This window comes from Condylostylus longicornis, unplaced genomic scaffold, assembly GCF_029603195.1.
Source record: "Condylostylus longicornis isolate FDR11 unplaced genomic scaffold, ASM2960319v2 ptg000013l, whole genome shotgun sequence".
In the NCBI taxonomy this organism is placed as follows: Eukaryota; Metazoa; Arthropoda; class Insecta; order Diptera; family Dolichopodidae; genus Condylostylus; species Condylostylus longicornis.
The window spans coordinates 1,780,191-1,803,677 of record NW_026577982.1 but is presented as its reverse complement, the minus strand read 5'-3'; the positions used below and the strand labels follow the sequence as shown (position 1 = coordinate 1,803,677).

At 25.3% G+C, this 23,487-nt stretch overlaps 1 protein-coding gene across 4 annotated transcripts in view; it reads right to left on the bottom strand.

The window, feature by feature from the left end:
• LOC129605459 (GATA zinc finger domain-containing protein 14) overlaps positions 1–21,400 on the bottom strand; it is a 42,764-nt gene extending 21,364 nt beyond the window's left edge. For 3 of the 4 annotated variants that reach the window (XM_055515239.1, XM_055515238.1, XM_055515240.1), the window contains exon 1: positions 20,170–21,400. In XM_055515239.1, the coding sequence (XP_055371214.1) occupies positions 20,170–21,162 (993 nt within the window). In that variant the 5' untranslated portion in view covers positions 21,163–21,400. The remainder of the gene's footprint in view (positions 1–20,169) is intronic. The other variant, XM_055515241.1, reaches the window with a different exon arrangement.
• Positions 21,401–23,487: the final 2,087 nt, after the last annotated feature.

Here is a 23,487-nt window from a genome sequence, read left to right as displayed (position 1 = left end):
TTTAGACTTGTATATGAAACTCATACAAAATTTAATAATTATTACGTTTGTTCATATTATAACACGAATATTATAGTGTGTTTGTATATCACATGATATTTATTCATATATATAAACTCAATACAAATGATATAAATTTCATCTGAAAGAAAAATCTATTTAAAATAATATTCTTTACTCTGGCAATTCTACATTCATATATAAATTTATTTTGAAAATTCGATGTTTATCAATACACAAAGATCTATTTCATATTATCCAAAGTTTTCAGCCTAAAGGTATACAATCATATATTTTGTTGTATTGAATGCTTTATGCGATTTCACTGCTGGCTCAATAAAAACTTATTTTACACACTCATAATAATGGTATATTGCATTAAATTTTATTTTGTTTGTTAATTAACTATAAACAATAAATGTCGTATAAAATGTTACTGAAATTCTTTTAGTTCTTAGCTTTAAAGGCTATAATGTAGTACCATAAACTACATTATATGGACATCCTTAATACCCAGGAGGAAAAAAAATTTTATTCAAAAATTTATTTAAAGCTTTTTCGTATATAACCGTATCGAGGTAATTTCCCTTCTATTAATTGAACGGACAAAATTAATTTACTGCAGTTGTTGTTGTTGTTTTTTTGGTGACCAATGCAATATTTTAAGTATATTTGTGTACCGTAGTCTAGTCATAATTGAAAAAAATTAAGAGCATGCTAGATATTAAATAAGTTTTAGATGGTCAAATATTTTGACTTTTTAATACTGAAAGTAAACTAAGCCTTACATTTTATCATTAAGTTTAAATAAATTCCGGTCAAATAAATTGTTTGTAATGAAGCATCTTGCCTTTTAAAATATTGAAAGTAGTTTTTAAAAATTTGGTAAAAAATATTATGTTTTATGCAATCTTCTATTATTATATTGTGTAAAATACCCATATATTGCATACTTTCAGGGGCAATAGCTTTAACATACAGTGACTTCCAAAACGCAGTATTTATAAAGAGTTTTAATGCAGTTTAAATACCATCTTTGTTTTACTGCTTTTGTTTTACGTTTCCACTACGTATTCGATACATTTTAGAATAGCGTACAACTTTAAGAGCTTTTAATTTACATTTTGGAATATGACACATTGTAAATTTTACATTTTCACTGCATTTTGGTTCGAGGTCATGGATAATAATAAAATTTTTATACCTTAATTAGGTCAGTTAATACAATTGTATTTTATTATGATTAAGCGTTACTCTTTGATTTGAAATTTTGTTAGCTGTAAGATGTTATAGTTCGGAGAAGAAGAACGTCCAAAAATCCTATTTTCAAACAAAATAAGAATTTAAAAACTGTCGGAAGAAAAGTTCAAAAATCAACTTGTAATTGTTTAAAATTCCAATCAAAATAGTGCTTCTCTGAGCTTACCTATGTCTTTTATATCGAACCTATCTTACTACCTAAACAATATACATAGATATAACAATTAATTACATCGATTTTTTAATATTCATATATATTGATTTTTCTTTTACGATAACATATCGAACACGAACACCTTACAACTTGAATAAAAGGCAATAAAAATTAAAATATAATTCTATTATAAATGTAAATTTTGTAAAAGTTCAACAATTTCTAAAAATAAAAATTTTGCACCCCTAATGGTAGGTTTAATTGAAAATGGCTGCTCATACTTATCTCGAACCACCTCTTAACTTTTGAGTGTGTATTTCTGAACACAAAATCCTTACAAACCTAATATCAAAACTTAATAATAATAAAATAATTTCTTTTGAGCATGCAAGAGCAGCATGAGATCTTTAACAACACACTATGCTTTCTCAAATTAAAAATTCTTATTATTTTCCAAATTTTCTACAGAGAAGCAAAACCATAACAATGTCTAACAAAAAATGTATTGCAAATTGTATGATAATAACCAAAAACATACGTACCCAACTTTGAAAAAACATTAAAACATGTTCACTGTATTTGTATAATATGTACGTCAGACTCATATACATATACATACATACATTCACATTATTATTTATTTATGGAAGGGTTTAATTTTGTTTTTGTTTTTTTTTTTTGTAATGTCATATTGTAATTTGTTTTTGCTAACAAAATTAAATATTGTTAAAGCTAATTATTATAAAAACAGTTATTTTACTTTAATATTTTATTTATACAAACAATATGTGTGGGTTTGTGTGAGTAGGAAGGTATGATATTATTCGGGTACATGATTCCTATGAATAGAAAAAAAAATAAATATTTATTTTTTTTTTTTTTTTGAAACCATATTATTGGATTTAAAAACAAAAGTATTTCCTACTAAATTGATTTGATACAGGGTTACCAAAGCTACGTTAATGAAAATATTTCAAAATAATATAGTGAAAGCTTTCTGAAGGTGATCGGCAGTCATAAAATTTCAGCCTTTTATTATGTAAAAGGCTCAAGTTTTCGTTACCGAAAAAAAAATTATTAAAATTTGCCATAATTTATACAATACTCGACCCGAAACGAAAATTCAGAAAGCAAAATTACTCTGGTGTGGGGCAAAAATCGAACAATAAACTCAAATTGAGTAATTAGAATATTCCTTCTAGATTTTTCATAATCGGAGAAAAAATAAATAGGCATGTGTTCTATTTACGTGTATGGCACTTGTAAGCTCTTTCCAATTGAAATCACAATGAATCATAGAAGGCTTTTGATAAACCAAAAATCTTTACTCATAGTTCAATCCATAATCAATTTTTCAGTAAACTGGCAACCATTTTATATGATAATGATAATTAATATTTATAAAATAATAATAAGCCCCCCTGTATAATAAGTTTATGATTATAGTGTTGATTATAAAATAACAAAACTGCTGGATACATTTAAAGAATTTTATTTTGGTTTTCATGGTTTTTTATTTTTTTGTTGCTTCCTGAAAATAAAGGATATAAAATAGCCTAGGGACACATTTGATTATATTATTTTTGGTTTGATTTTTTTTTATTCTTGTTTTTATTTTTCTATTAATGTTACCTATAATATTCAAATGAATAAATTTTTGAATAGAAATGAATAGAAAAATGTTGTGATTTTAAGAATTTTCTATCTTTTATATTTCCCATTTATTTTCTATACGTGTGTACTTTAAGTCTATTGTTTTCCTCAGAGAGAGTTTTCTCTTAATTTAATTCATTTATTTGAATTAAAAAGTAAAATTATTATTTTCAAATAATAAAGAAATTTATATTAAATTTATTAGCTTTGATTAGTTTGTATATATAAAAAATTAAAGGTTTAATATTCTTAAATGAATTTAAAATAAAAAGATGTGCACGTATGTGGTACAAGTTCGTTAAATAGTTCGAAAGATTTTATTAAAAAGTTTACAAAAAATTCTTATAAGATTAAATAAATGATAACCTACACTAACAAATGTAGAATTGAACATACCTAATCCATTTTATTAATTTATTTATTTAAGAAAAGTTGATATATCGCATGTTTTTGAGTAGGAGTTTCATGCGAGATTTATATGAACTAAATATTCGGAGATTCTAGCGTTATACTATTACAGTATACGGGATTAAAAATCACTGTTGTCTGCGCTTTTACAAAAGACTTAGGTTATTCAGGGTATTTCTAAAAATTCAATTCTTAAGAATAGAACTGTAAAGATTTCAAAGCTCTACATTTAATTTGTTCACGAAGTTTTGAAAGATTTGTGGCTCTTTTCTATAGAAAAATTCTCTCTTTCACATTTACGCAAAAAAATTCAAAAAATAAATTTTTAAATTCTTTACTATTTCGAAAGTAAGCCTTTAAAAAATAACCAAAATTTCATTTCATCGTATACTTCTTACCGAATTTTCAAAAAAAAATTATTATCTAAAATTTTCTAAATTCACATTCCTTATACCCTCTACATTGCTCTCAGTAATTAGAAGTGCCGAAATGTACAGCTTTTGATCTAATAATAATATGATAACAATGAAAACGCAAAAAGCATCTTAATTTCGAACGTTAGCCGTGACAAAATTTTAAATTTCACTTTCTTTAATATTTAATATGCTGCAAGTCAGAAAGATTTCAAATAGGATATTGAAAAATATTTTGCCACATATACTACAGCTTTTTCTATTGTTGACGGTAACTAAAGTGTAAATTTCCATGTACTAATATTTCCAATATCACGGCTAACGTATGTTCTGTCAGATATTGTGTGGTAAAGAGATGCGGTATAGTTATGCAGAATTTTTAGCAGGTTATTGTTTAAAACTTTCGCATGCATCTGAATTTTCGGACATTAACCATAACTATAATTTCTATTTCTTAATATCCATTCCCCTTTCTTTTCGACGACATGTCATCATATCAACTTAAGAAAAAATCAAAAATATTTTCGGACGTTCACAGTAAAGAAAAATTAAATTGAATTCATCTTCCGTTTTGTAATTCCAGAAAGATGATCATTTCGTTTTAACACTCCTGTTAAACTCTAACTGCAATACGCAGTTATGCAGTGCAGTGCAGATCTTTATATTTTCTCTTATAAGTAAAAGCAGTAGATCTGACGGAATATTAAAAATTTCACTTAAAGAAAACATTTATGAAAAATAGCTATTCGTTATTTTAGTTTTTATGGTTGAACAAGAATATTGAAAGGAAAAATTTTAATCATCACACCATCGCAATTCGAAAGTTAAATTTTCTCCCATAAGTGAAATTTATTCGGTATACATCCAAAATTTCATATTATTTAAATTTCATCCTTTTTTCTTTTTTTGCAATAATTTTGCCTTTTTTTTTTCTTTACATATTATTATAATCCTTTAAAACAAGTAATTACTACATACACAATTCTTTACTTTATTTTAATAATAAATTTTAACCCTTTCTAGAGAATTATTTCAGGGAAAAAAAAATTTGTTCGAAAACAATGAGAAAAATTCCCAAGTAATAAATAATAAGTAAAAGGAGTTATTTTACTTTATTTGTTCAACTTGATATTTTCTTGTCATATACATACATACACATGTATACGTATGTATATAGGCGAGTAATAATAATATGAAATCCCAGACATATTGTTTTATATTTTAATACCCTTCTATTATACTATAATATTCAGCCGTACTGCCAACTTTTTCTTCAAATTGTTTTTTTGTTAGACGAAAATTTTTGAAGTTCTCTATAAAGCCAGTATCAAAATTTACCATTGTAATTTCTTAACACTTGTAATACAGACACATATATACGCATAATTCCCATATATATATACATATAATGCTCGTAGTGTCATTAAATTTCGTTCAAAATTCAGAAAAGTAAAAAGAAAAAAAAAATATTAAAAATTAAATTTTTCATAAAGATCCTGTCTTTTTTTACTCTTGAATACCTTCGACCTTCTTTCATAATTTTCAACATTTTATTAAACAAAGTGTGCATGTGAATAAATGTTTGTGTTGTGTTCTGTTTCTTTTTTTTTGAAACTTTTACTTTAAGTAATAAAACTGTATGAAAGAGCATAAAAACCTTTAAGCAACTCCCAACTGAAAGCTTGAAAATAAAACTAAGAACAAAAGCAAAAAAAAAAAAAGAAAGAGTTTGTCCCAAGTTCCCAGTTGTTATTAAAGTAATTTTTCTATTATTTTTATTTAAAAATCTGTAAAAGATGGTTTTGTAAAAAAAAAATGTCTAAAAATGTTAATAATTCGAATGTATGTGGAATTGCAGTTGCTCTTAATTTGATAATTAAATTTCTCAACTTTTAATCTATATGTTATGCGCTCGTATAAGAAGATGGTACATAAATTATTCAATTTGTAACTATGGGTTTCAAAGTCTTGATAAATTCTTAAATTACTTAACTTACTTAATTTTTAACAGGATACTAGTGAGTAGCAAAAAAGATGAACTCTTCGCATAATTTTGTTTTTTAAATTATTTATGTAATAAAAAATAAAGTCAAACTAAATTTTTTACATACGCATTTTCCGAAAATTAAATAAAGCAAATCTCACAGGCAAAGCCACGTTTCACGGGCAATCGTTTCAATAAATTCGTTCCACAAACTACCGAATAGTTATATAAAGCTTATAACGGAATCACACCTATCATTCAAATGAATGATCACTTTGATTTTGTTGTTCGGAAATTTTTGAAAACAATGGACAAAAGTCAGTGAATGTGCTTTTAATTTTGGTGAAAGAAATACTTAAATTTACGACTCGCTCTCTCTCTTTATTCTGGTTATGGTCTTCAGCTTCACATGACTAATTTGGAATGAAGTAAATAGTCACAAAAGGATATTGAACAATTTATATCATTGCCATAGCCTTATAACGCATTACCAGTTACTCACCTCTTGCTAAAATTTCTAATCTAATACATTTTAAGTTGGTAAATGGATTTTCAATTTTTAACACCTATGTATCTTGTCTAATAATCATTCAATTAAAATTTCCCGAAGGAAATTAAAATATTTTGAATTTTGCTCTCAAAATTTTGGAAAAAATGTTATAAAATCTATTAGCAGTTTCTGGTATATGCTATTGAAACGGAACTTTGTCTATATTAATGCAAAATCTAATTTTTAATATTTGAAAAAAACTCCTAATAAAAATCAGGTGCCATGTTATTAACACAACTCTTTGAAGACAAACCAACAAAAACATTTTCAATGTTATTCAATTTTAAATTTCAATTTTTTTTTTTCATTTCGAACCAAAGAAATTCTATTTGTATAAAGCTTAAAATTCATAATGATTTCCTATGGAATATGGCCCAAAGCAATTTTTTTTTTGAATGCATCAAAAAACTATGAGCACAAATCTTGAAATTATTTCTATTTAACAAGAAAAGCAGAACAACAATAAAAAATACAACAGACACTAGGATAAAAAAAAAATAAAGTAAATGAAAGAAAAAACCGGAAAACTACTTCTAGAATCTAAAATTTGTACATATACAAACAAGGATTATTCTCAAGCTCAATATACACATGTACTATACAAATATATCTTGATATATACATACATACATAATACTAATTTCGACTTCCCCATTAGAGGTTGGCATTCAAAAATATATACAACAAAAAGGTGGATACACAGAGTACAATCTCAGTCCTATTAAAATGTCATAAAATGAACATTGAGTGTATCGTTGTTGTCATTCTAATGCATTCTAAAAGCTGGGAAAAATAACAAAAAGCAAAAGCAGTAAAATAAAAATTTCATCTTCCATAACGATACCAGAAAATGTTGATTTTTTATTTTCTATTTTCTATTTATTTAAAAAAAAATTATGCACAAGAAGAAGAAGTGAAAACACCTGAGAGATATCATCATATTACCGTCATCAAGATGGTTATATAAGAGTAATATATATAGGATTTAATATTTAATAATTTGTTACAAACACACACAAACTTATACTATGCACAATACAAATCTAAAGCATATGATAAAGGGTAACGTAATATGAGATGATTATACAAGGATTTTTAAAGAATAAATAAAAAAAAAACAAGAGTACAAAAAAAACCCATTCTATTTTTCGTTCTATTTTATTAAAGAGGCATTATTATTAAGGGGAAACGAAAATAGACTTAATTAGTAGAACGCATATTTAATAAAATAAAATAAAAAGAAGAAAATAATATTAAGAAACATTGATCCTTGTGTTGTACATAATTTGTAAAATGATCCTTTTAATATAATATCATGAATAATTCAATGTGGAAAAATTTTTTTTAATAAAGGAAAGGCACGATGACATGACATTGAAATCAAAAGGGCAAAAAATTACACTGTTTCAGGTGCACGAATTTTTATTAAGAATTTAAGCTTTTAAAGAGCTTAACGAATTTAATAGCATCTTAATAAAATAAAATAATGCCAGAAAATATGTAAAGATTTTTGGAATATTAAATTATATTGAAAAGGATTCTGATCGGTTCTAGTATCTGCTCTCTACTTTCTGTAAGTTTGTGGAATTTCCTGTAAGAACTTAAATCCCCTAAATGAAAGGGTAATTAAAACAGGAAAATTTAAACTCACATACAAGTGCTTCCTTTTCAAGAAATTTCAAGTCGAATAAAATAATATGAAATTTGCAATAAATTTGTATTGACGTTCTAAAATTAACAATGCTGCTGTAGTAGGCGTAAAAAATTAAAATCACATTTTCAGGTTGAGGAATTCAGTTAAGTCACTTTGGACCCTAGTATTACAATATAATATGTAATTGATGGACCCTTGAATATTCTCTGATATACAAATTTGATCAGTAGTTATTCAGCACGGCCTCAAACTTAACCAAATAATTTCTTAGAGATTGTGGTTGTTTTTTTGTCACCAAACCCTATAGAACTACAATTTTAAATCTAATATTTTTGAAACTATTTGGAAATTTTATTTATTTTAAATTTTTTTATTTAAAAAAATCTCATAAAACATCTTTAAAGTTCATCAATATTGGATTATTTATCACATAGGATTTAAAAATTTTTTATAAAAAAAAAATTCAATACCCAGAAAATTGTAAAAAAAAAGAAAAGGAATTTTTGTTTTTTCTCTCCTTTTGTAAACCGCACGATTTTAAATATTTATTTTGGTTTCATTTACGACACCACGACACTTCTGTTGAATTTTGGAAGACAAATAACTGTAAAACAATAAAAAAAAATTCCTACTTTAAACAAATAAAAATCTGATAAAAAAAATATTTTTGTTTCGCTGTTTTTTTTTTTTTGAATAGCGTAAAAAAATTTACTAGGATTTTCAGTTTTTCTCTTTCGTATTTGTTTTCGTCATCGATTCATTTTGCAAGTGAAAAATAAAAATTTATCTTTTCACCGGTCAATAATTTAAATACGTCACATTTTATTAACGACCATGAATATTCAAGAGCAAAATGTTTAACAATAATCCTGTTCATTTTTTTTTATATTTTTTGTGTCCATTTTTTTTACAATATTATAGAACAAAAAACCGTAAATCCTTTTAAAGTTTTTACACAATTTTACAGTAATTTTATAAAGTAAATATGAAGAGCATTTTCATGTATACAAGTTTTACGAATATTGACTTAAAAGGTAAATAATTCTCACGCATTGTGGAGGACCTTAAAATTTATAATGTATAGACTTAATAAGTCAGTGAACTTCTCATTTTCGAAAATAATTAAATATTCTATTATTGAGTAAAATTCTTGCTTATTTTTTACTGCAAGAAATTGAATGTTTCGTAAACAATTAAGAAGAGCGGGCTTGAATCTTTTAAAAATGCTCTATGCATACATTGCCTCTTCTTAAGTGTGAAGTGTTGCGTAAAATATGTGCTCCCAGCTAATTCGACTAATAAACTAAAGTTACTTGTGAAGCCCGAAAGAACGTGAAGTACCGTCACCATCATAAGCACATAACTCCAGAGAATTTTCATTCTTTGTTCCATACATTTCCAATCCCATACATTTCCTCAGCAGGTATCACCAAGTTTTGCTCTTTTGCGAACAACAATGTAATTTGGCGAAACACATATGTTGTCGACAAAACTAAAATTTGAAATACTGTTATACTATACCTTACACAGAACAGCCTTACACAGAACACAGAAAAAAAAAATAATTTTACCTACACGTTACTTCATTTTAAAATATAAAGCATTTTGTCGCGGAAAAACCTCAAAGTAATAAATTTTACTTGTATTATAATTGCAAAAATCCAAATGACAATAAATAAATTTTTAGTGTAATTTTTTTTTTTTTTTAACTAGATTCTAAAATTACTTGCTATATAGATTAATGAAAACGTGAAATTAAATATTGCAAGAGTAATAAACATTTAGAAGTACAAGGTGTATTGATCTTTTTATATTAATTCGATTTGTCAGGGAATTATGGGTATATAAAATAATAACTAGTAGTGTCAAATTGCGTAAAGTACCAAAATGAAAATAAATTTCACAATAGCTTTACCAAAAATAACTATACCCATAAGACGAATTCATGTGGCTCTAATAAATTATTAAATCTCTACTTTATAAACAACAACTTATTTATAGTCCGCATTTAAAATTCTTCCACTCCGTTTAATAGTATAATGACCTTCCCAATTTTTTCGAAGTTTTCTGTAACTAATTATCTCATTACGCATAGGGGTAGAAACTAGTCAATCAATTTTATTTGAAAGCTAAAGATTTAACGTTCACTTTCCATACCGAAATATGAGGCTTTCTATCGAAACAAATGTGCTCAATACCCCTTCCTAGATCTGTCGCAGTCGAGAATATAATACATCCAGGGTGTTATACGTAAATGAATAGATCATATCACTATCTTTAGTTTTCTTCTCTCAGAATTATATTCCGATTAGACAAGAGAAAATATAGGACCTTTCTAGTGTTCCAAGTCGGAAAATTTTCTCACATTATAAGAGTTTTGATTCCGTACAATTGAAAATTTTTCAAATTTGCACACATACCTACATCTATATAAACTTAACACTGTTTTTTTAAATCACAATTATTGCCAACAAATCCAAATCCAAAAAGCATTTCTGAATTAAAAAAAAAAACTCTGAATTCTGAACAATTTTATCTTTATTCACTCTGTTTAACAACTCTATTATTCTTTTTAATAAAACACAGGACCAGGAAAAAAGAAAAAACAATGTTTGTTGAAAAAGGTAAAAGTTCATAAAAACGTACTTTATCAATAGGTTCGTGGCCATGTTAACTTGTGTTCATTGTCAGAAAAAAAAACAAATCTGATTTGGTTTCCTCTTTTTTTCTTCTTTTATTTTAAACTTTTTAAATTCTTGTGCATTAAACCCAAAACTTATTTTTACTAAAATTTCATTTTTTTTTTTGACAGGAAGCAAAAACATATTTTTTCTGTCTTTTTTTTTCATAGTTATTAAAAAAAATTTACGTTCATTCCAACTTAATTTGGTAGTTTGCATCTTATAAGCACTAAAATAAAATCTCATTTGTTAAAATGGAAGTTGGCGTAAAAACAAAAACCCACAAATTGTGAAAAATCGTATACACACAAGTCACCATATTATACACGACCACCATATTATTACCACGTTGTAAAAGCATAACAATAACAAAAACAAAATGAGACGCGCGGCGAAATAATAAATTAAGCTTTCGCGATTTGTAATTAAGATAACAACAATAAACCTGAAAACAACAGAAAACAACAACAACAAAAAGACAAACAAAAAAAAAAGTAAGATTTACAGAATTTATACAATACACTTGAGGATTAAAGAGTACAAAATATACGGGTGTTTGTATGTACATATACGCATTATGTAAGTGTTATAATATGAAGAATATATAAAGGATTAACAAGAACTGAAGAACAACAAAAAAAGAAAATTGAAGTGTAAAATGTAGTAAAACGTGTAAATAACAGAAAACCGGATATTTAAATTGCAGTTATACAATGTTATTGTATGTAACTTTAATGCGGTATAAAAATCACGAATCATTCTAAAATTAATTGCATTTCGCATTCATGTGGCCTCCCTTCGCCCAACCCGTCTATACTAAAACAACAAAAGTGTGAGTTCAAGAAATTTATTTGAATTTTATAAAATTGAATTGAAAATTTTCATTTCTCAAGTTTACGTGAATTGAAATTTTAAAGTAAAAAATAATTTAAGGATTTTTTTCACAACCAATTAATTTTTTGATTAACGGTTTAATATACAAGATTTTAAGCATAATATTTCCGGTACCCCATATAATCGTTCCGATTTTATATATAGTCAGACAAATTGACATTGATGTGTTGAACTATGGGACCATTAACAAAATTTCAAAATGGAATTAAAGAACATAATTGAATAAATTCAAATCGAAGAGTGTTGTAAAGGGTTTTTTTAAAAAATGAAATTTCATTTATAAAATATGCCAGCAATTTTCAAGGCAACTGTCTCATTCAATTTTACTTTGGGCCAAAAGATACATAGATTTTTACTAGAAACTTATTTGAGTAGAAAAAAAATTTTCCGCCCTCTAAAAGTTATAGCCCCCCAAAACCATTTTTGGTCCTTTTATTGCATCGAGACCATAAACATTTTTCAAATTTTGCAAAAGTAGACGAATAAAGGCTGGCCTATTCTACAGCGGTATAACATACTTGAACTTTAAAAAAACAAAATGTCTGTTAAAATTTACCGTTATTTAAAATCCGGTTTTTTCCACATTTTTTGATATCGTTTTACTTCCCAGACCGCAGCGTTTACGAGTCTGAAATTTTAGCAGCTTTTAGGCATTAATTAAATAATTCATTTCGTTAGTAGAAAATTTTTTTCTACCTCCACCTCCTCTCAAGTTATTGTCTTTCGAAATTATATACAGAACAGAAAGCTAACGGTTAATGCTATACCATTAAAAAATATAATTATTTTTCTTAACGAGCATTATGTTAACGCCTCTTTCAATTTTTTTGGTTTATTTCTAAGATTGAATGCGTTGCTCATCCTGAATATATGCAATTTTTCATAGATATTCGTATATGAATGAAAGTAATGTTATAATGTAGTATATCGCTAGATTATATTTAAAAGCAGTATTTTCGCTTGTTGAAGGAAAAAGTGGCACATTACAAACCATCGATTTGAACCAACTTTGTTACAAATATATTTGAAAATTACTCTTCCAAATCAGATCAAAAATAATTCAATTTTGAAATAAAAATTTTAATTAATTTAAATTTATTCTTGGGAAATGTGTCGATTAAATTTAAAAATTATTTTCTTGCCGGATTATAGTATTAATAAAATTGTTAATTGATAATTATTTCCGAATAATTTGGATAAAAAACAAGCTCATTAGCCATAATAATTCTCATTTAGGAGAAAAACTTTTTATTAAAGGGAAATTATAACGAATATACATATACAAACATTATGTAGATAAATATTTCTGAAAAAATTCCTAAAATGGCATTCAATAGTCTTGTTGTCAGTGAATTATTTAATTAAAAATATTTTAAAACTAATTTTATTTAATGTGAATTTTAATTGTTATAAATTTCGAATTTAATAATATTTTTTCAATTTTTAATTCAATAATTTAAAGAAAATGTTATTCTATATATTAATATAGAAAAAAAACAGTATTAATTCAATTTGTTTCGATAACAAAATAAAATAGTACGAAATATTAATGAATTTATTTAAAAATAATAGAAATGTTGTAGAGATCACGATAAATCATTTCAAGATCAGAAAATTAGTAAGGAAACACTAATTAATTTGTATGGTGCTACCCTTCCATTTCTGTAAACATATTTTTATAACGTTTAACGAAAAACAGGCTCAATACAAAAAATTATTGAATTAGAATTTAATTTTAGACATTTCTTGCACTTTTAATTCCAATTTTCCTTTGTGAACATCGCTGTAAATCAATTTTTCATATACATAAATGAATTAATTTATTGCATGAGGTAGATATGCTTACGAAAAGCGTCTTATAAGACGCTTTTTATTGTATTGACAACCCAAATTGACATTAAGAGTCAATAAAATATTTAAACATGTTGTTGATTTCATGAAATTGGAACTAGTGCAACAGCGGTGTTTTCCTTAATTGACCATAAATATCCTAACTTTTTCTTTTGTAATAAAACTTAATTATTGACAATTTAAATCAAAGCACTTTGAAAGGCAGCACTTTAAAATATACAATAATATTTTTCCTTTTATTTATTATAAACTCAAAGATGAAAATTTTAAACATTCCTGGTTAAAAAATAAATTCTTCATTTAATAAACCAAAAAAAAAAATTTATTCATTTAACCGATGCCCATTTCAAATTAAACATTATTAATTTTCTTTTTCTTGTTTTTTTCCCCGTTTTTAGTACTTTTCCAAAACAAAAATTGCAAAAATGTGCTCATTAATTCTACTCTGTCCGGTTATCCATGTGCCTGTTTAAAATAGAAAGCTATATACAAATAATAATTTACTAGGTACTCGTATTTCTGTAGTAGGAAAGTTTTTAGTTTTACCCCCCTCCAAAAGTTATAGTCCCGCAAGTCCTAATTATGTCATTTTTTGATTACTTATGGTATCGAGGCCCCCAACATTTTTTAAATTTTGCAAACGCAAAAAAGTATTGATTGACGTCTGCTACCGCGAAGAAGCAAAGCCAATCATTAAAATAGCAAAATTGGCAGTTGTTGAAATTAGCCGTTATCTAAAACAGTTTTTTTTTTCAAATTATTGACATCGTTTTTCCACTAAACGGTAAATTATAGAAGTCTGAAATTTTTCCATCTTTTAGGCAATGGAATATAATTTTATTAAAAGAAAGTGTTTTTTCAGCTCTATTCCCCCCAAAGCTATTGCATCTCGAAATTTTAAAAATTTGAATTTTCGGCATCGAAATTTCAAAAATTAAACCTATTATATCTCTGAAACTACAAGCTTTCCCAAATAATAGTAAAAGCGCATGTGTTAAAGCTTCCTAAAAATTTTTTTCTCATCCTAAATGTATGCAATAATTGAATATATTTATGTATATAAACGAAAGTAATTTTAAAATCATCAAAAATAGTAGATTATTTTAAAAAAAAAAAATCTGTTTTCACTTGCTCAAAGGAAAAGCGCTGCTTAAAAAACCTTCGGTTTCATACAATTTTTTTTTTAAATCATACAATATTTTCTTCGGTTTCGTGTTATTTAACTGAAAATTTATTTGAACAAAAAATTTTTTAAAAAAATGTTTATATACTTTTTATTCATACTACACATTTCTTTCATATTCTTTATACATGTTTGCATAAATATTCAACGTTCACATTAAAATAAGCGAAAATAAGAAAAAAGGGAGAAAAAAAACAACCAAAAATTTTACAAAGCCATTATTAATTAACCTTTATGTGTACCTTTATACATGCAAACAAATGTAATTTTATTTGCAAGCATTAATAAATATTAGCACATACGAACTCATACATACACACATCACACATGCATGTAAACATATGCATATTTACCAATATATATGACATGACAACGGGACATTATACCGTGATGTACCGACCACAGAAACGGAAATTCTATATAGTGTAATATTTTCTCCTTCCAATACAAAAAAAAAATATTAACAAAAATACAAACGGATTCAGACAAAGGACATAATATTATCGATAATGTGGTTCATTTATATTAACATGATATTATCGCGTACGTATGTATGTATATGCACCGATGTAATATTAATTTTATGTCTGTATTTTGTACTTATTTTTTTTTAATTATTCTCAAATATTCATAATAAGTGCAAATCATTTTTTTTTCATATTAAAGTTGAAATTCTTTCCAAAAAAAAAAAAATTCACGTTAAACCTTCATTGCATATTTATAGGGAAAAATTTTTTAATATTGACTTTTCGTCATTTTCTGTAAAAAAAAATTGAGAACTGAAAATATGAATTTTTTAATTTTTAATTAGTATTAAATGTAATGTTTAAGAGAGAAAATTTTATTTTATTTAAGAGTAATTTTCGTGTAGTTTCGTTGGAACTTTAAATAAAGAGTAATTTAAGCATTCCCCTATACGATTTTTTAATGATTTCGTTTTTAAAATTTCAAGAAAAACACGGGACAACTGAATAATTTTTCATCACTGCAGGTAACTTTTATTTGTGTCGATTCGTTCATCATTTCCATTAATCACGTGATTCCAATTTCATGCAAATATTGGAAAGAATAACGTGTTTTAAATGGTCTTTTCAAGCTAATCAATTTTAAATAAAATTCAACCGAAATATCAATTCAATATTATTTTTTAAAACGATAGTCAATGCTATCTAAGATGGTTAATATGCTTCCAAAGAAAAAAAATCAAAGAAGGCGTCAAACTGCATAATTTCGACTAACAATTGTTTTTGAAACGTTTTTCGAATTTCAATATCAGGTGAAAAGGTAAACTAATCTGAATAGATTTGACATTGACTACAGCAGAGAATCACACATAAAATGTTAAAAAAGTAAACCACGAATAGAGTGTATAGGCTAAACATTTAAAAATAGTAACAAGACATTTGAATACCATAATAGATGCTCAGCAATCAAATAATTTTATTGCATACTTTTATCATAAGTTAGAGAACTTTAATTTTAGCTAGGAAACTGATCTTAAAATATATATGTAAATTCAAACCATGGAGGCAGAGTTATTCTTATAAATACCAAATCCAAAATGTAACAGTTTAGAATACGCAGAATACAAAATTAGCGTTCATAACTATTTTTTACTATAATTAATAACGTTATAATTTAAACTAATGCTGTACAGCCTTCTAAACTTCGAATAATTTTATACCTGAAAAATGATTATCTCAGTAACGAATTGGTATGCGTTAATAGCATGAAATCAATATTGCTACCAATCTATTGACAATCGACACTCTATAGGCATCCTCCAGGAAATAGCACAATTTCGAACAACGTAAAATTTTCTTTTAAACGGCAATTTATGACCAAAAATTAAAAAAACTTACTAGCCCCCTTCAAAAAAGTAGCTTGTTTGTAAATTACAAAAATAATCTCTGTATAGCACTATAAACTTTATACACAATTGTGATATTAAAAATTAAAACACCTTAAATCTTACTCAAATTTAAAATGCCATCACAGTTTCAAAGTTAATCTCAAATTTATGCATTGCCAATATTGTCATCCTTTTCATATTAGTCACACAGCTATGAAACTTTAATTTTCCAAATTAGTTGAATTCTCAAACAAATATATACGCTATAGACACAATTAACAAATTTAGCCTCATACTTTTTACCCAACAGTCACTAAGAAAAAAACGAATTAATAAACTACCCATGGAGAGAATCCAACAATACCTAACTGCAATTTAATAATAACGAATTTTAATCAAATTGTATTAAAATTATGTCAATATCATTGAAAAAGAAATTTTCAATCAATATACAAAAAACAAAAAACAACAATAAAATAAGACAAAAACTTTTAACCAAAAATAAATGGTCCTGCAGTCAAAACATAAAATAATTAAAATAGAAAAGAAAAATTAAATAAATTTATAAATTACATATAAATGCACTCATTATTATATTTTGTATACAGATACAATAATATCCGCATAACATAAAATTATATTCGAACAGTTTGCAATGTACATACTCGTACAAAAGATGAATTCAAACGTATACGTAACACAACGAACACGCGTTCATATTAAACAATTTAAATTAATTAAATTCCAACAATCCAACAGATAATAAACATTAATATAAATATTATTTTAAGTGCTATTCAATATTCAGATTTTTTTTCCTACACACATACATACATAACATACATTATATTAAGTTATTTCGTATGCATATATACGGTATTTCCCTTGAAAAGGATTTAATCTTTTTCCAATTTAAATACAGGATGAAAAGTAATTTTTAAAATATTTCGTTTCTCTTTTGTTGTTGTTGTTGTTTTTATTAAATATTTAATTAATAATTTGAGTATTTTTAGTTAAGGTATATATAAATTAAATGTAATTAAGATTAAAAACTGAAAATTGCTTCTGAGCATTTTATTTTTTTTTTTAATATTAAAGCAAAAAATACATGACGAAAATAATTTTGCATGCTTGTATGCATTTAACATATGATCCTTTTTTCAAGGACATTTTATATGTTGTACATTCATGTATGAATGGTGTTGTTTAAAAAATTTATAATCTGTTATACTTAAACCTTATGTTAATTTTTCTTTTTTTATGTTTTATCACTTTTTTATATTAAAAGTGAGGCCCTTGTAACGCACGCAAATGACGCTTAAATTTTTAAATAATTGAAGATCGAAGAGTGCATTTCAATTAAATTTTAATGATTCGACAATTTAATTGGTAATTTTTTTAAAATTTTAAAAATTTTATGTTTTTATGTAAAGTCTTTAAGATTAATTCGGTGTTTGAGAACAAAAATTTTTTTAAGTTAAATTTGGTAGTAAAAACGATGTCTTTGCGTAAAAATAAAAATGATTACAAATTCACAATACAGTTCACGAAATTATATATTTTGTGCAGCATCTGGGACAACATACAATTTGATTTGAATACTAACAACTCTTTTTAGTAGGACTACGTTTGTACTATAAATAACAGGTACATTTTTATTGAATTCTACCACTTTGATTCCTCTATGGTGCAGTGGTTTTTTTTTACGTTTTTCCTATATTATTTTGTAGTTCTATTTGAGATTTTATTCTACAGTTGGGCATTTGAGCATAATGTCTGTTCTTCTTCGTTACTGTCGGTATTTCATGATTTCGGGTGTTGTAAGATTCTGATTATATTGCATAAGCACTTAAAGCTATCACATCTTATATACATTTACAAAAACAGAAGTCGAAGGACTTGTTTTCTTAGTTTTGCTGTTCTTTTGTTAATTTTAGCAAAATATTTTGTCCAAATCAAAGACATTGCTCCCCATTATATACTTTTAATCAAGAATTATATCAAATTTTTATAACATTCGCCAGCATCGTTTGTGTCACAATGTGGCTGTAGACAGATAGTAATGTCACACCCGAGAAATGAGGTGCTAACAGAAAGGTTAATGTATGATAACAAATAAATAAAGAAGTCAAATTAATATAATTTTTTCGAGAAAAATAGTGAAACATATTCTACATTTGGCCCTTTTTATTTCGCAAATATATATACAAAAATATTGAAGAATGAGATTTTGGAAAAAGTGTTCCTTCACTCATTAACACCTCTGTTTTAATGATTCAGTTTTAATAAAAGTAAGCAGTAAAATTTATTTGAAATCTGAAATCGGGCTTATTCTTTTTAAAATGAGAACTACACTTTTCGAAATTGATTTGAAACTCAACGTAAGTTCGAGTACTAAACCAACCGAAATTTTCATTGTTGTGGTTTTAAAACTTTCTTTAGTATTTGAAGTAAAATTTTTTCTCGTTTTTCAATTCCAAACAAACACAACTTTTGTAACTTCCTATAAACATAAATTAAAAAGATTTTGGTAATTTGATGCGTTTTACTTAATTTTTTGTTGGAAGTATATCAGGTCTTCAGTCTTCACCAACAATTGCTTCCGAAAACGAAGCATGATATTTCGTGCAAAACAGAATAACGAGCTTTGTCTCCTGTGTTGCAACCAACATTTGTTTTTAATCCAAACAAGAAAAAAATGTATGAATGTCTGGATCACATATGAAGGAAGCCTAAGCATCAAACACCAATTATAAGTAATGGAGTGATTTCACCGAGTTATGGAGTGATTTCACTGAGCAATGGAATGAATTTCTTTTATAAGTAAATAGAATGGTAAACCGAAGAAAAAAGGCATCTACTCGCGGAAAAAACATAAAGACAAATAAAAATTTTTGCTCAAAAGAGAAATATAGAAAAACTTTGTGGCAATCCAACACTCATAAAACAGAGTGTGCAAAGTAAAAAAAATCGTAATCTGTAGTTATTTACGGCTTTTTGAGCAGTGGAATAGTAACGTTCGACCAACATAGTACATGCCGATCTTATAAAATATTCAAATTGTTACGGAGCGACTGTAAGCAATATGAAAAATAAAAAAATTAAAAACACAATGAAATCGCTATAGGCTCAAATTCACTATTTTTGGTCCATAGAATTCATAGCGTATTTTAGATATTTTATAAAAACTTATTCGATTTCCTCATAACTTTTAATTTTACATTTTTATTCAAAGGTCAATACTTGATAAATTTCATATTTCCTACACCAAATTGTGTCTGAAGAAACTTCAATGGTAATAGTAAATTTCTCACTTGTTTTTAACATTTCCGATTTCAAAAACATTCATTCATAAAAAAAAAAAAATATTTTTTTTTTAATTTTTTGAAAGCATAAAATTTGCATAATCGCATTTAAATACCACAAATTTGTGGAAAATTCAATAAACGTTATTCTCTCACAAATTAAATATTTATATTTAGAATCAACTAAATTGCTAATCATCAAAATTATTTAAAATAAAATCATAATAGCTTATACATTATAAATAAATTATAATAAAAATGTCAATTCAATAATATTTATTTTATATATGTATGTATATATATGTACATAAATTTATATAAATTTACCTGATCACGTAATTCATCATCTAAAAGTGAAATACGATCAAAAAATTTCCAATTTAAATTATTTGCAATTATTTCACCATCATCAATAATTTTTAAATCATTATTATCATTACCATCATCATAATCATCATTATTATCATTAATTATTTCAATATTATTTATTAAATTTTTCTTTTTTTTATTTTTTAATAATATTGATGAATTTATATGATTTGATAATGTACCACTTACCGTTGATACCACAGTTGGTTTATGATTTTTTAATGTTATCAAATCACTTGATATTTCTGTTATAATTTGATTATTAATAGTATTAGGATTCGATATAATTGTTGATTGAATTGATGTTGATGATATTTTTGATAATTTATTTAAATATTTTGTTGATGATAATTTTAATATTGGTGGTGGTGGTAATATTGGTGATATTTGTTCATCACAAATCAATAATGATTGTTGATTATCCAATTGATCTTGATTATATTCTAAATTATTATCAAAATTATTAATATTATCTTGTGTTATTTGATAACCTATAGTTGAATGTGATGAATTTTGTAAATTATTTAAAAATTTTTCATCATTCAATGATTTTATTAAAATTTTATTATTTGTTGATTTAATAGAATTGGTTGCTGCTGTTGTTGTTGGTGGTGTTGCTGCTACTACAATCGATTTTGAGGTTAATGTTTTCGTTGTTATTGTTGTTGTTGTTGCCGTTACTGGTACTACTGTTATTGGTAATGTTGTTATATTAGATATTGTATTAGATATTGGTCTTGTTGTATTTATTATCGATGGTAATGACGATGACGATGATGGTGATGATGATAATATAGAATTATTTGTAGTTGCTGTTGTTTCAGTTGTTGTTGCTATTAATGGTTTTCCTAATTTTAATGATTTTTTAGCTCTTATTACTTTTGTATCAACATAAATTGGATCTAAATTTAAATTCAAATTATTTTTTTGTATAATTAAATCATTCACCATAATTTTTTTTTCAAATTATAAAAACACAATTTCTTTTTTTCTTTATTTTTATTTTATTGAATTGCAGAAGGGTGTGTATTTTTTATTACAGTTTGTTTTCTTCAATTTTTAATTCAAATATTTTTTTCTTAATTTACATCTTATTTAATTTATTAAAATTAAAAATTTCTAATTTAGATTTATTAATCATTTTTTTTTTTGAAATTCAAATCACTTTCAACAATTTTGAAAAAAAAATTTCTTTTGTCACCAATTATAAAGTAGAGAGAATAATTTAATAATAAAATTTGACAGATGTCAGAAAATTTTTAAAAATTTTAAAAAATTGTATTTATTTTTTTTTTATTTTTAATTCAAGAATAAAATTTTAAATTCATTTTACAACACGCACAAATTTATTTTTTTTAAATTTTAATGAAAAAAAAAAATATTTTTAATATTGTTTCACTTCAAACACTTTAATAGTTTTTTTTTTGTTTTATTCCAAAAAATTAAATAAAATCAAAAGAAAAAAACAATAATTTATTTTAATTACTCACAACATAAAATAAAAACACATCCTTTCATATTGAAGTCCCGTTAACCACTAAAAGGATAATAAAATTTCTGTTAGCATAAAATAGTATCAATAAAAGTACAAAAATTTTTAATAATAACAAAGAGCAGAAAAAAAAACACCCAAAAATATTTTTCAAATTTTTGAATATTTTTCTCTCTCCCTGCTACTTCTTCTCTCTTCTTCTTCTTACACAGCATTTATTACAGCATTGAATCGCAGAACATTTGAAATGCAACATTAATATTATAACAAACATAATCATACAATATGTATGAATATAACAAAATGTATATGCAACATTTATATATAATGTATGTATGTATATAAACACAATAGTTTTGTAGGCACATTTTTAACATCTTAAAATTACAAATACACGTATTAAACCCGACATTCATACATATTAAATAAAAGTTTATTATTATTATAAATGAGAAAGTAAGTATGTACGTTATGTACATTATACAAAATTTTTATTAACGTAAAACAACAAAAATAATATAAGTTCAAAAAAAAAAAACAAAAAAAACTGTAAAATTTTACAGATTTTCTGTTATTGCATATGCGTCTGTAAAAGTACAAAAAAAAAGAATTTTTTTTTTTCATTATGCTAAGGCTATTATCATATCACTTATCCGTTATATTATTTAAAATGCTTTGCTCGGATTTGTCGAAAATTATGATACTGGAAATTCAACATAAAATTCAGAACTACAACAAAAAAACAGGAATCAAAAAAACATAAAATCCACAAAATTTTTGATTCTGTGTTTTATTTTTGCAGAATTTTGGATTTTTTCTGTAGAATTTTTATTGAAAACGTGTGTGGAACAATATTGAATTCTACATTTCGTAAAGGTTGTGTATAACAGATTTTTTCTATGCAGAAATTTTTACAGAATAAAAAAAATACATGTGAAAAAACACGTGGTAGAATGAAGTGAATGAAGTAACGGCGCATGCCGAAAAAAAATTTCTCATTTTATTATTTTTATTTTATTTTATTTTTCTGTATGATTACAATGATAACAATGATAGCACAATGTTTTTATACTGATATACGGTATTAAATTAATATTGTGATACTCGTATTTTTATATATACAATATTGTTTAACTGAAACTGAATATTTTGATTTTGAAGTTAATAAAAATTTTGCCCTTATATTAAAAAATAAATAAAATTGTTCTTAAATTAATTTCTGTTACGAGTATAATATATTGTGAATGATATTGTGAATTATGTGTGCCCATATTTACAATATTATTAATAATATTGTAAATATGGGCACACAAACAGAAACATAATTTTATTTGGAGAATGAAGACAAAAGTTTTTTAAAATAATTAATAAGTGTACGAGTCAAGACTGTAAGAGTTTAATATTAAAAAAACATATTCTACATATTTTGTAAAATATTATGATTCGGTAGTCAGTATCACTAAATTCTATCAGATTTGTTCCCATCATTTTAATTTGTATAACTCGTCAGGAAATAAAGCATTTTAATATACTGGAAGCAACTAAATATTCTGAGTAAGATTTACAAAAAATGTTTAAAATTGCAAAATAAAATTAATTGACTATGCATCACAAAATTTAGCCGAAAAAAACGAGGAGATCTCAATACCGACAGAGAATCGACAGAGAATAGAGTGGGAATGTATTGAGCGTCAAAATGTCATGACAAGATGTGTGATAATTCTATGGAGCATTTCGTTCAGATAGTAAGTGATACCCTTAATCTTTTTGAATTGCAATGTTAC